Here is a 15220-nt window from a genome sequence, read left to right as displayed (position 1 = left end):
TGCTATGCTTGTCTGTCTGATACAGAGATCTACATGTCTTACTTCCCAAACCTTCTTTATTTTGAGAAAGGGTCTCACTTACTTACCAAGGCTGGTCTCAAACTTGCAATCTTCCTACCTCAGCCATCCAAGTAGCTGGTATTATAGGTGTGTATCATGGGGTCTGGTCAATCTCTTTTGTTTAGTGTATTTTGCTCATTTACATTTAGTTAGTTACTTATAATGTCAAAATTTAAGTTCTCCTCTTGTTTCTCTTTGCCTTTGTACAGATCATGTGAACATTTTTTTAGGATTCTGTACTGGGGTTCTACAGAGAAATAGAACCAATAGGATATGTGGAGTGAGTCTGTTGCAGGGGACAGACGAGGCAAGACACCAAACAGGAACAGGAAGCAGGTTTATTTAGCTACAGCCAGGTTCAGTGGGCAAAGCTTTCTCTGTAATCAATCAATCCCCCTGAACCCTGAATTCAAGCAGTTTCAGAACTTCATACCCTTCATATAAGGGAGGAGCTCCGAAGTTCACAGTCTGCAGAACTTCACACAAAAGCAGCTTTTTCTTTCATTGTTCTGGGCAAGTTCAAGGACAGAGCCTGAGAAGGGGAGAGCTTTTTCTCCCCTTTCTTTCCTCCCCCTGCCAGCTGTTACCATGGAGCCCAATTGGTAACTTCTCTTATATTAGTAATGTAGACATCTCTGTGAAGCCCAGCTCAAGGCCAAAGACCTTGTTAAAGGATCTTTTTTTAAATCCCTCTTTGCATTTGCAAACACACTTCTACATACTATTGTACTGGATAAATATGTGTAGAAAACTAGTAAAGGGGTGTTCAGCACTCCAGGTGCTGAACTCTTCCAGACTGGTGGCCAAGTAAGACAGAGCAACAGGAAATAGGAAGTTTAACTACACTGAACTCTTTTGTGGAGACTCTTTTGCTGATAGTCCTAAAACCAACTATGGTGAAGATTTCTGGAGAAGCTTAGTTAAGATTTTCTGTGGAGAACGGGGTGCCAATATAAGTTTTCTAGGGAAATTAGCTCTTGCAACTATGGAAACTGCAAAGTGCCATGATAAGCTATCTGCAAGCCAGATAATCAGGGAAGCAGTGGCATAGCTCAGTTCAACTCCAAAGAACTGAAAAGCAGGAAAGCTGATGGAATAACTCTCAGTCAAAGGCCAAAGACCTGAAAACCTAGAGGGGAGCTTGTCAAGTCCTAGAGTCTGAAGATCAGAGAATATGGAGTTCTGATGTTCAAGAGCAGAAGAAGATGGATTTCTAGCTCCAGGAAAGCAATAAAATTCCCCTTGCACTAGGTGAGGTCAGATTTTCCTTATTTAGTCTAGCTCGACCACTGAGCTATATCATCATATCTTCTGGGTATCACTTAACCCAGTCAAGCTCTGGGTTGATTACAACTAACCATCACAGATTCCATATTGATTTATTTTTATTGTTCTTAACTTCTTTTCATAGTTGTTTAGGTCATTGCTATAATGTAAACATGTGCTTTATAATAATCTATTTACTAGTAACATTTCACCACTTTGAGTGAAGTATGGAAACTTCACTTCCATTTAGGTGTTTTGTCTTCATATAAATGTCATATTTAGTACCAGACAGTCTTGCATTTTTATTCAATCATCAAACATGATTGCTAAGACTTAGAAGGAAAGGAGAACTTATTATTATTATTAAATAAACCCTTATTTCTGTTATCCCATTGTTCTATCTTCATTTCGATTGTTCCATTGTTCCTTCCTTTATCATTTTCTTTCTGATTAAAAAACTTCCTTTAGTCAATCTTTAATAGTTAAGTATGACAGCAACAAATCTTTTACCTTTCCATCATCTAAAAATGTTTTATTTCCCTTTACCTCCTAAGCAACGGTTTCAACAGAAACAGAATTTGAGATTGACCTCTTATCCACTTCCTTCTGGTTCCCCTGATTTCAGATGAGAAATTTACTGTCATCTGAATTGGTATTCTCTATAGGCAATGCTTCATTTCTTTATGCCTGCTTTTAAGATAGTTTTGCCTTTATAATTTAATAGTTTAATTATGATGCATCTTAGCATGGATTTCACTGAGCTTTATCGTTTATGGGGCTTTCACAGCTCCTTATGTCTTCAGGTTGGTTTCTTTTGCCATTATTTCTTTCAAATACTCATTCTCCTTTTCTTCTGAAATTCTAATTATATGAATATTTGTTCCTTTTTTTCTTTTTCTTTTCTTTTTTTTTTTTTCAGGACAAGGAATTGCATTCAATGCTTCTTGTGTGCTAGGCAAGCACTTCCACTGAACTACATACAGTGTTTTTTCATTTTATTTTGATACAGGATTTCACTACATTGCCTAGGCTGGCCTTGAACTTATGATCCTCCTGCCTTAGTCTTTCTAGTAGTTGGGATTGCAAGCTTGAGCCACCAGTATCTTCTTTCTTAAAAGATATTTTCAGGGGCTGGGTTTGTGGCCCAGTGGTAGAGCACTTGCCTCGAATGTGTGAGGCACTGGGTTCAATCCTCAGCACCACATAAACACAAATAAACAAAATAATGGTATTGTGTCTATCTACAACTAAAAAAATTTTTTTTTAAAAATATTTTCATTGGACACAGAATTCTAGGGTGACATAAACAATGTTCTTTTCTTTCAGCTTTTGAAGAAGGCTGTGCCACTTCCTTCTAGCAACCATAGTTTGGTTTGAGAAATCTGTTGTCATTTGAATTATTTTGTCCATGTAAGTAATGTGTCAGTATTTTCTCACTGACTTCAAAACTATTTTTGTCATTAGTTTTCAGAAGTGGGACTCCAGTGTGTCTTGGCATCTGTTTCTTTGCATTTATACTATTTGGAGTTCATCTACACTATTGAATCCATAGGTTCACATATCTTGCCAAATCTGGCACATGCCTATAATCCCAGCTACTCAGAGCCTGAGGTCAAAGGATCACAAGTTCAAGGCCAGTCTTAAAGTTCAAAAATAAAGTGGGAAGTTGGGAATGTAACTCAGGGTTAGAGAACCCCCCAGGTCAATCTGCAGTGCCACAAAAAAAAAGAGAGAAAAAAAAGAAACAGCTATAACTGAAATTATAACACAGGATATATACAAATCAAAAGTTTAAAAGACAAATGACTTGGGCTGGGATTGTGTGAGGCACTGGGTTCAATTCTCAGCACCACATAAAACTAAATAAATTTTTAAAAAGGTATTGTGTCCATCTACAATTAAAAAAATTTTTTGGAAAAATGACTTGATGCTATTGTAAACCAGAAGTGTATTCATTTAACATCTGTTAGTTTAATAACAAAGAAATTTATAAGTTAAATCAAAACCAACATTTAACTCTCCACTCCAAAATATCAAGTAAAAGATCTTTTTTTTAAAGACTTAAGACTTAACTTCCTCCTGCTTTCATTTTTAAAAATGTAAATTCCAGAAAACATTTAATATAATGGTATCATCAGGACCAGTTGTAATTATTTGCCCATGAAAAAACACTCACATCAGCTAGAACCAGCTCGAAGGAGAGCTAGGGAGATAGGGAAGCCCTTCACTTACATGTGATACCATTTGAGACAATAAGAGTCAAGAGTGTCTGTTCCCCATTATAAGCAGTTCTTCTCTAATCCTCTGGACTGTCCATGTCAACACTAGACAAGTCTCTTTCCCTGGTAATACCCCTCATAGGTAGATGACTCCAATGCTTATTGTGCCATGTACATATTCTGAGAGTACATCAAACTCAGTATGTACAAAATTTAACTTATCTCAAAATCAGCCTCTCCTGGGTCCCCAGGTCTGTTAATAATATCACTGAATCACTCAAGATAAGGATTTAGTTTTATTTCCCTCACCATAATCCTCCCTCTTCCCAAGAGCAAACCAGTTTCAAAGAAAGACCTGTCCATTTTACCTCTGCGACACCACACAGCATCTAGCCCTGCCTCTAATCAGACTGCCTACCTCAGACTCTCATACTGATGTCCTGACTCATGCTAACAGACTCTACTTAGAAACCCTCTTAGCCTCTTATGCCCAGTAAGTCCTGAATATTACTACTCTGAATATTACAGACAGATTGACTTTGCTACAAATGCCCCTTCCCACTCTGGGAATCCCACTGCCTACCACAGTGTCCCAAATTTTCAGAACACTAAGGATCCTCATTGAACTCGATCAACCATTCACTTGATCTTGGAAGTACCTCATATTCAAAATGCCCTGGCCTCACCTTCAAAGCTATTCCTGCTCTAACTATAATCGAATAGCCCATAATATCACAAAAACAAAAGTGTACTGTGCCATCACACAGTTCTGGAGCTAAAGGTCAAAGTTCTCAACCTGACTAACAGGTCTCCACTAGGCCTGGCTCTGTAGTCTGTCCAGTCTTGTCATGCTCCCCTCTGCTCTCTCTGCTCCAGTCATCTTGCACATTGCCATGATCCCACTCATCCCCAAGACTCTGGACATGGTGACCTCTCAGCACCCTACCCTTCAGGTAGTAGAACCACCTCACCCTTCAACTCTCTACCCAGTGACTGACCTCACCCCCTTCCAACTAACTCAGAGGTCCCCTGCTTTCACCTCCATAGCCTTAAGCAAAATTACTATAGATTAACTGTTGAATTTTTTTATTCCCAAACTGGAAGGTAAGCTCCACAAGAGCAGAACTGTATCTGACTTTTTTGCCACTCTATCTCACAACCTAAAACAGAGGAGCCACCAGATGTAGTGACACATACCTGTAATCCCAGCTACTTGGGAGGCTGAGGCAGGACAATCCCAAATTTAAGGGGCCAACCTAAGCAACTCAGCAAGATACTGTCTCAAAATTAAAGAATAAAATAGAAAGGGCTGGGGATGTAGCTCAGTGGTAAAGTACCCCTGGGTGAAAGAAAGAAAGAAAGAGAGAGAGAGAGAAAGAAAACAGAGGAGCCCTCAACAAATATGTGCAGATTAACAGAACTCATAAATCAGAACATCCTAAATAAGTTATAAAATCAGCCCACTACACACTGGTCCTGAAGTCACTTGGTTTCTGTATCCATTAAGCTGAAGATCTCATCTGCTCCATATTCTCTGAGTTCCTTAGAAGATGTTATTCCATGATTTTATCATTCCAAAGTTCTCCCTCATGATTCTCTTCTACAGAGGCACCAGCAAATCTTGCCTCCGAAACTCTGTCTTCATCCTTCCTTTCATTTAGGAATTTTTCCCCCAGCTCCACATTTCCAAATCCTACTTAGCCTCAAATGCTCAAATCCAGTATTACCTCCTCCTTCAAGTCTCTCTTCCTTATAGGTCCCAGCTAGCCACAACCCCTCCCGCCACCCCTGAATTTTCACAGGTTCTCCAGTGCCTCATTCAGGTCTCAGATCAAATGGCATATCAAATGAGCAGCCTCTAAACTCACTGGATGGTTATAATTCTCTATCAGACCGACCTGTTTTTATTTTGGTGATAACATTCACCAGGAGCTGAAATAACCTTGTCATTTCTTTCACTTGTTTATTTACTTGTTAACTGCTTGTCACCCATATTAAAATGGAAGGTCCTTGAGAGCAGAACCCTGTCTTGCTCACCACAGTTCCCTACTCCCTCAGGTCAGATGGGGAAAGTATTCAGTCAATAGCTGCCAAAAGCTTGAATGACTCTAGTTTTCATGACTAGGGTTTTGTGTATGGATCTTCCTCTATTTCCAAACTCCTTGGGGACTAGGCCAAAGTCTGACTACTCTATTTGTGTGTCATATCCAGAAATCTTTGCACAACTGAAACAAATAATACACAACTGTTAACTAATTAGTGAGTGATCTTTCAAGGGGTACTGCCTCAAACCAAGCCAACGCAGGAACTCCATATGTTCAGAAACCAGAGTAAACAGGAACAGCCTTCCATCCCCTCTCCAGGACAGACCCTGTTCTAATATGCCATTGGCCAGTGAGCTTCCAAAGGCTAGCTTCTTCACTTTCCTTCAGTCAACAACCACTTAGTCTTCTATCCCTAAAATCTCACGCCTACCCTTTCCTTTATATCTCCACCAATACATCACTCCAGGGGCCTCGCTTCCTCAGAGCATCCCACACCTCCGCAGTTGGGGAACTTATTAGGATCTAGAGAAAAAGAGAAGGTTTAAATGAAGTATTTGGTTAAGAACTGGCTCACTCACCTTATTCTTGATATCTCATTTATCAAAAATAGGCTGTTGGGCTGGGGCTGGGGCTCAGAGGCAAAGCACTCGCCTAGCATGCGTGGGGCACTGGGTTCGATCCTCAGCACCACATAAAGTAAAATAGTGACGTTGTGTCCACCTCAAATTTTTTTAAAAAATAGGCTGTTTCCAAAAACTAGCTCTGATAGTCTTTGGAATCCAAAGCATTCTTCCAATTTAACCCACAGCACCCAAAAACTTTGGGGACACCACCCCTACTGCCTCGAACCTTTTCACCTTCCGCCACAGGAAAAACACAAGCCAGAGATGGTGATCTTCCCGGAAGCAAATGACCACCAAATGGAGCTGGGGCACCCCCCTCTCCTGATTTTCTGTCCCGCATCCACCTCTGGGCTGTAGGAGTCTTAAGCACCTCTCATCACCCCAGTCTCCCCACCACGCCCCACCCTCCAACACCATCCCCACTCACTTGAGGCGGCCCCCCGCAGTGCTGGCATTGCTCGCCCACCCAGCCGGTGGGACAGATGCACTGGCCGGTGCCAGGGTCGCAGCGGCCGCCGTTGACACAGGGCTGATCACATTTCTTGGCCTCGGATGCAAGTGAGCCTGATCCTGTCGCCGCCGCCGCCCCAGCCTTTCGGGGCAGCAGCAAGAGTAGCAACAGCGGGAGCAGCAGGAGCAGCAGCAGCGGCGGGAGCAGCACCAGGAGCCTTGGGAAACCAAGCCCAGACCTCAGTCTCCCGGTCCAGGTGACGTCCGGGTCCCGCTGCCTCCATCCCTTCCTGCCCGCAGGCGCTGCCATCGTCTCAGCTGCTGCAGCCGCAGCCAACATCTTCCCGGGCTGGAGACCGCACCCGGAGATCTTGTACACAACCACCGCCCGGGCCGCGCGGGGACGAGGTGCGGGCGGGGCTGTGCGGACTGTGGCTCTGGCGATCCATCCCGAGGGCAGGACCCGGGAAGCGCGATAAAGGAGGCTGATAGTGTGAGTGCGGAGGCGGTCTCTACCCAGAGTCTGGGAATAGTTGAGACCCTCCCTTCGCTGTTGAGGCTACCTGCCTCCGGACTCTTTGCCTATAGCACCAGGTAGAAGCGGGGAAGCGAGCCCAAAGTGTCCCCTTCGCGTATCTGCTCCGAAGCCAAGTCAGCCTCTTTGAGTTTTGTCCTTCTGGACACTCCGCGCCCATCAGCGCTCTGCACCCACTGTAGTTGCGGGTCGAGAAGGACCCGGGAAGGCTGCTTCGTGGTGTGGTGCTAGGTGCGGTCCTGTAGAAGAGAGTGCTGCATATGAGTCTCTAAAATTGGGACAAAATAACGCGTGGGTTAAGACCTTGGCATATCAATAAATACCTAACAGACTGAAAACACACAGCCTGTTCTACCTTGGTAATGTTAGAAATAACAAGGTGCCACAAGAAATCAATCAATCAATCGTAAGTGGGTCCAAAAGGCGCAATTGCACTTCTGCAGAAGGGTGCGCTCCAAAGGGAATCCAACCCGCAATCCAACCCCTGGGCGGGCAGCGGAGGTGCTGTCCCTGGCGTCGGATGGGAAGAGTTGGGGTGGGAGTATATAATTACTGGATTAGCAAATTTTAAAAATAGGTGGCACTGAAAAGGGCTACAGTGTGATTGGACACCTGTTAGAAAATTTTAAAAATGGCTCCATTCTGGTCATATGATCCCCAAATTTAAGATGACTCTCTTCTGCTCACATGATTCTCTCATTTAAGATGGCTCCATTCTGACCACAAGGTTCTCTAACTTAAGATGGCTCTTTCATACCCTTGAAACCTCCAAGTTACTGTAAACACACCTGTGTGGCATTACAGGTTTAACTTTGATAGAAAAGAAAACATAAATCTTACAGTTTCCCCCTCTTATATGATCCATATAAATCCTTTTCTTCAAATTTGGATAACATCTTTTGACTTTCATGTTGAACTGTATCTAACATAGGAAGGTTATTTTGATATATGACTAGACTTTGTTTGGTGAGAACTCTGTCAATGGTTGAACAAGTCCTCCCATACATGGAATTGAGCAATATCTAACTGTAAGTCATCACTCCCAATACAACAATCAATGGGATAATAATAAATGTGATTAGTTCTTTCCATATCATCCTATTAGTAACATCTATTTTTTGTAATTCCTTTGAGAAATTCTCTTGTATAATAACCCTTTGTTGATAATAATCAATGTAATTAATCCAATTTACCCTCTTATTTATAGAAGACCACCAAAAGAAAATTGATTCAAAACTTGCTGTTATCTGATTTCCGTCTTTGAACTCATTAGGAACCAACCTCTCAAGGAATTCTGATTAAATCTATGTATATATGGGAGTCAAATGACCCCAGGGAAGAGAGATCTCTCTTCTTCTCAAAGAACTGGGATTGCTTTGATCTGAGAAATACTGGGGGAAAGGGATAGCCAATTGAATAAAAGTGCAGATTCTATTCCAATTGTCAGATAAGGTCTCAAGTAACAGCCCTCCACAATACCACCAGACACTGGCTGTGGCTATAGCAAGTGCTTTTTGATTAGATATCTCCTCAAAGGACCAACTTTAATTGCATCCAGATGTATTTCCCAAGAAGGCAAATTATTCCTCCCTCTGTGCCCCCAAGAGAGACAAGAAGTATGAGTGGTTCCAAGGGAAAGAAGTTGGAATCTTTAGGCCCTTAATTGCTGAGAACAACAACCACAGGGTCTTGCAAGAGTTATTTCCCCAAGCTGTGTTTTCCTGAAAGAGGGATATCATACAACTCATGGCCAGAGGTCTGAGGTCCAGCCAAGTGGGAATGGGACCACTTGAGCTTGCGTTAACTTGCACAAGCATTAACATTTGCTTTTATTTAATGTGTAAACAGAATATTTAAACCCTTCCACCCAGGCATTTGTCTCAGGGTACTCAAAATCTATTTTAAGAGTTTATTGTAAATCCTTTACTTCTAAAATAACCTTGGTAACATTATATTTCCAGAGATTTATTTCTCTAATATGCTGAATAACAGTATCTGTTTGTCCCAGATAATTGCCCCTGAATGTGTAAATCTTCACAGGCATCCAATGTAACAACCAGAGGGGAGGTGGTCTGGATTACATTAATGATCAAGTTATAGGATGCCATTTTCCGTATCACTATGGACATTATTAGAGTCTTTTCACAGCAAATTTGGTGGAATCTAGATATTGGACTGAGGACCATTGTTCCTGCCTATTAAAAGGTGAGGAGGCTCCCTTTACTCATGTGTAGTGAGGACAACCTGGCTTTGTGGTCTGAAGAGCTGGATCAGTCGTGAGCAGGACTTTCTAGGGCCCATCCCAAGCAGTGACCAGTTTGTTTTCCATCTAAACTTGGATCAGGATGTGGTCACCTGGTCAATGTGGGTGTACAGGGAATTCCAGAAGTGGTGTCTATGCCAGGAGGCCCTGTAATAGCAGGGATCATAAAGTAGAAGACAGACCTAATATATAATTTTTCAGAAATTGATCCTTTGTTTCAAAGGTGGGGAAACCCATTGTTTTTCCTAAATATGGTAACCCATACAACACTTCATGTGGTGATAACCCTACATCTTTTCATGGAGCCATTCTAATTTGAAGAAGAGCAACGGGGGAGGCACTTAGTCCAGGGGAGTTTTGTTCCTAATATTAACTTAGTGATTTGTCTCTTTAGAGTTTGGTTCATTTTTTCCACCTTTCCTGAGTAAGGTGGGTACCAGGGAATGTGATATTCCCATTTTATGTTTAATATTGACATACGTTCTTTAATAATGGTTGCCCTAAAGTGGCTTCCATTATCTGAATCAATTTTTTCTATCAAACCAAACTGAGGGATTATAGACTCCAATAAGACCTTGGTCACATTGTTGGCATTAGTACTGGGCAGGGGGATAGCTTCTATCCAATTGGTAAAATGATTCAGTGTCATCAACAAGGATTTTAAATGGCCTATTTTGGACATTTCAGTATAGTCAATCTGGATGCTTTGGAAAGGTCTTAATCCAGGGTTCCTCCCTCCTAGGGGCTGTTTTCTCAAACCTGTTCATTAGTTCTTGTATAAGTAATATAGCTTTTGTTGACTTACTTGGCTACAGAATAAATTCCATACACCCATATATTCTTTTATTTTAAATTTTGTGTAGTTATAGATGGACAGAATGCCTTTATTTTATTTATGTGGTGCTAAGGATTGAACCCAGTGCCTCACACATGCTAGGGAAGCGTTCTACCACTGAGCCACAGTCTCAGCCCCATATATTCTTAATACAGCATCAAACATGGCTTGTAGGTCTCAGGAACTACCTTTATGCATCATAAAGGTATGCACCATTTCCCCCATAAAAGGCTTTATGAGCATCTCTCTACCATTGGATAAAAGCCATTTTCCTCGGGGGCTCCCAGCTTTATTTTGTTTCTCCTCCTGTGGGCTGAATATTGGGATAATTGGGAAAGGGGATAAAACAGGGGTAAATGGCATTAGCTCTCTCATCTCTCTCTTAGTCGCAGTCATTAATTAAGGAGATATCAGATGAGAGTCAATAGGGAATGAAGAAAAGACAAACAGACACACATAGAGAGAAAAGGGTGGGGCCAGCTTCATCATTCCTTGATGAGGGATAAATGACCCAGAACTAGCTCAGCACGTTTATTGTATAGATTTCCTTGACAGGTAATTTATGGGAAAGTTTCAGCAAAGCAGGCAATATGAAGGATGCAGGACTGGTGATACATTAGGGTCATCTTGTTTGCTCAGAATCCTCTATCCCTGAGAGTTGGTGAACTCAAAGTTCTAACTGATAACTCTGAGCCTTTGCAAAGAGTTTCCTTGAGCTAGCAACTGGGCCATCTTGACCTGCACCTTTGCACAGGCATTTCCAAGCACAACTCAGACCATGATTCAAATCACTGCTGTCCACAGGTGAAATGAAAAATAGAGGCGTCTGATTGGAGGGCAGCCTCTTTAACTGCTTCATCTGCTAGTCTATTGCCTTGGCCTCTATGTTATAGCTCCTTTGATGTCTTGGCATAAGTTCAATAGCTATCTTTTCTGGTAATAATAGGCTTTCCAATACTTGAGTAACTAATTCTTTATATATTAAATCTTTTCCCTTACTATTAATTAAGCTGTGTTCAATCCAAACTTTTACAAAAGTGTGGACAACTCCAAAGGCATATTTCAAATCTGTGTAGACAGTTCCCCCTTTCCTTTCAGAAAGTTTAGGGCTTGATAAGAGCAAGTACTTCACAGGTCTGGGTGAACCACCTGCTGGGTAGCCTTCCTGACTCTATTGTGATTTTTATTGTATTCCATCTACTACACAATATCCATTGTATCTTTTTCCTTGAATAACTCAGGAGGACCCATCTACAAAGATTATCAGGCCTGTTGAGAAGGGAATTTCCCTAAGGTTGGGCCTGATCTTGGCTTGGTATTCTATTAGATCCATGCAGTGGTGCTCAGTAGAGTTTGAGAGTTTTTCCCCAAATTAAGAATTCAGCTGGGTTTAGACAGCATCAGTTATGAGTGTTAAGTTGTGGTAAGGGCTCTTCAGGGACAGGGAGAGAGCAATATTACACGCTGAATAGCTATGTGCACATGCACGCTCAGAACAAAGAGAGACAGCATGGAACATTCAGTGCACAGGCAGACTCGGGGAAACTCTGTTATGCATAACACTGTTGCCATTTTGTTGAAATTTTAATGTACAGAATATCTAATTAACATGCAAGTTAATAGATAGGGAAGACAAAGGAACTAACATGCAATGGGAGGGGAATAAAAACAATGCTCTGCTGCACTTGGGGTTCAGTCTTTGGATACAGATCTGCCAGGCCAGTGCCAGCATTAATAAATGCTGCTTTATGCTGAATGCCCCCAGTGCCCTGTTTCTCTGTGTGAGAATCCCACAACAAAGTCATCCCTCTCCAGGAGAACAGCCTCATATTTTAGAATTCTAGAATCAGCTAACCATCTCCCCGCTCTTAGGTGGAGGAAGTTCTGACCTGATGGGATTTGCTCCCCCAAAGGTTACTTTTTTACTTTACTGACCAAAAGGGCATGGCCTGAATGTATCCAATTAGTGGACCACCATTGTGCTTGATTTTATCTATATCTATATCTATCTATCTATCTATATCTATCTATATAAAATAATCAGTTGGGATATATATATATATATGTGTGTGTGTATATATAATTATGTGTGTATATATGTATATGTGTGTGTGTGTGTGTATATATATATATATATATATATATATATATTTATTTATCCTAATTACTTCTATCCATAATTGACTATTTCCATCTTATTTCTACTTATTTATTTAGTGCTGGCCGTCAAACCTAGGGCCTCACACATTCTAGGAAAGTACTCCTCTATCCCAGTTGTTTATTTGATTATATAAGAAATTAGGAAAAGGAGAGATAGTGGGATGAATCTGACATAATTTTCCCACTTATATATATGAATATATCACAGTGAATTGCACCATCATGTACATCCATAAGAATGGAATCCTAACTAGAATCAGATATATTCCATGCTTGATATTATATCAAATGGATTCTGCGGTCATATATAACCAAAGAGAACCAATACATTTTTTAAAATATTCTAAAATGAGAAGGAAATTGAGCAAGTTGGTTAGAAAGAAAGCTGGAAAAGACTTCATAATCTAAGTGATAGCTGGCTATTAAACTAAAGGCACTGTGGGTTTTTTTTTAAAGTTCTCAAATTCTTTGACACTCCTGTTAGAGTTGAAGTTTAATTCCCCAACCCTGTAATATCAGAATTATCAACTCAGTCTAACAAATACAATGTGATGGCATTCTGCTGTGTGACATCTGAAGTACGGTCCTACAAAGGATAACTTCTACTTTTCTTTTTCTTCCCCATCACTTTCTTTGGGGGAAATAGGCCACCATAACATGAGGACACTCAACACAGCCAGTGGAGAGGCTTGGGTGGGGAGAAATTAGGCCTCCTACCAAGAGTCAGAACCAACTTGCCAAACATGTGTGTGAACCAACTTGGAAGTGGATCCTCCAGCCCCTGTCAAGCCTTCAGATGAGTGCAGCTCAGGCTGACATTTTGATAGCAACCTCAGGAGAGACCCTAAGCTGGAATCACCTAGTCAAGTAACACATGAATTCCTGGACCACAGAAAATGTGGGCATAATAAACTACGGTCTTTGTTGTAAACCACTAAATTTTGATGTCTCAGAGTGAAAGAAAACTAATATAGGCAACAAGAGTTTGGAAGTGCCCCTACCTATACCTCAAAACCCTAGCAGGAGACTGTACCACTGAGACAATATGGCAACCCCATAGAAGAGGTTCATTCTCTCATTTTCTGCTTTGGCTCACTGAAAAGCCTTCCTTTCTCCAAGATGATTCCCATCAAAAGCCCATTGTCCTGGCACCACCAGAAGCACTCTTTCTAGTGTTAACCCCAGTGTTAACCCCATAACACAGACCATTTCTGGGGTTATGATGAAGGCCTCTGATGCCTACACAGAGGTCCCCATCTTAGGTTGCTGCCAAAGCCATTAGCACCAAATCTTATTATCCAAGAAGCCACTGGTAACAATACAGGCTTCATTAAGACAAAGTGGTTCTTGCCTTCACTTGTAGCATGTCAAGAACCCCAAAGTAGGGAAGAGTTGCATATCACCCTGTGTAAAACTCTTCAAAAATAAAAAGAACTATGTGGTTTATTGGAATGATTACAGATCTATAGATAAGCTGTCACTTTTTTAGCTTCTAACTGAAGGGATGGTAGGTTGCAAAATTTTCCCAATTCATTTTTCTCTGAAATCTGTTTTTGCTGCTTATTGTTTTAAGACCCTCAGTTTTGGGTAGTTTTATTATGCAGCAACAGCTGCCTGATATAGAAGCCAATTCTTGAAAGAAATAACAAAGGAATGAGGACATTGGAGGGGGCAGAAAATGGCAGGCCAAAAGGGTTCTTCAAGCCAGGCAACACACTCCTAGGCTCAGGTATGTGCCTATGGTACTGGCTGCCATCAAATGTTCCACCCACCATTTGCCACCTTTTGAAAAGGCCTCAGGACAGCATGTCTTACATGTCACCCCACCACAACCTCTGATGGTGAGCTAGAAATGGGGTTGGGGACTGAGGAAATATCCAGGGCATAAGACAGGGCAGAGAAGACAGGAAGAAGGTCCCAACGATTGTGCTTGTTTGCTTGCTTTTCTTGCAGGGCCAAGCTTTAGGAAAGTGTGGACTAAAATCTGAAAGGCAGGGCTCGAGGAATTTCTGCCCTCCACAGAGCTGCAGCTGGGGAAAATGGGAGACACAGTCGGGCTCCCAGGACAACGGTCTCTGGGTACCCAATGTGGGAGAGGTTGGGGACTGCAGGACCTTTACTCTTTTGCTGATGGATTCTTGGAGTAGAGGATGTACCCAGGATACCCCAGCCCTCAGGGCTGGGGACAACATGGCAGAGGTAACTTCTGATAAGGCTTTAGGGTTATGGAGTAGGAGGGGCAGAGCTCAACTGGTGGAAGAAACTAAAAAGCTGCAGAAGGTAAAGCAAGTCACTCTGAGCCAGCCAGAAGGTGCTGGCTCTGCCCTTAGTCCAAGTTTCTGGAGTCAATGGTCACTTGTCTTTACTTCTCATCTCATCAGATGTCACACAGCAGAATGCCACCTTTCCCCAGAGACAGGGACTTGGTTTCTAGACTTAACCTGTAAGAATGGAATGGAAGAACCAGGGGTTATTCCCTGAAGGCTGGGGCCCCAGGCTGCAAATCATGAAACAGAGACCCCGTCCTTTTTCAGTAAGGACCCCTGACCCAGGAAGAACCACAACTTCTCCCGCCCCCACCCCAGGGGCTTTCAGCATCCTGGTCTCCATGCCAACAGCCTTTCTGAGAGATCTGTCCCTTTTCCATGTTAACCCAAGCCCGAAAACCTGAGTAGGGAACATCAAGCTAAGGGGAGAAAAAGGGAGGTGGCTGAGCAATGGGAAAGGGAGGGCTCAGCATCAGGATTCCCACCTACCTTGGGGA

The 15220-nt window shown here is 42.0% G+C and overlaps 1 protein-coding gene across 1 annotated transcript in view; it reads right to left on the bottom strand.

Annotated features, from left to right (window-relative positions):
• LOC113197437 (attractin-like) overlaps nucleotides 1-7003 on the bottom strand; it is an 82720-nt gene extending 75717 nt beyond the window's left edge. Inside the window, 1 exon segment of the mRNA XM_077800163.1 lies at nucleotides 6651-7003. Coding sequence (XP_077656289.1) covers nucleotides 6651-7003 — 353 coding nt within the window.
• Between the last annotated feature and the right edge of the window lie 8217 nt (nucleotides 7004-15220).

This window comes from Urocitellus parryii, chromosome 6 (assembly GCF_045843805.1).
Source record: "Urocitellus parryii isolate mUroPar1 chromosome 6, mUroPar1.hap1, whole genome shotgun sequence".
Classification (NCBI taxonomy): domain Eukaryota; kingdom Metazoa; phylum Chordata; class Mammalia; order Rodentia; family Sciuridae; genus Urocitellus; species Urocitellus parryii.
The sequence above is the reverse complement of the archived record's forward strand: the minus strand, read 5'-3'. Positions and strand labels throughout refer to the sequence as shown.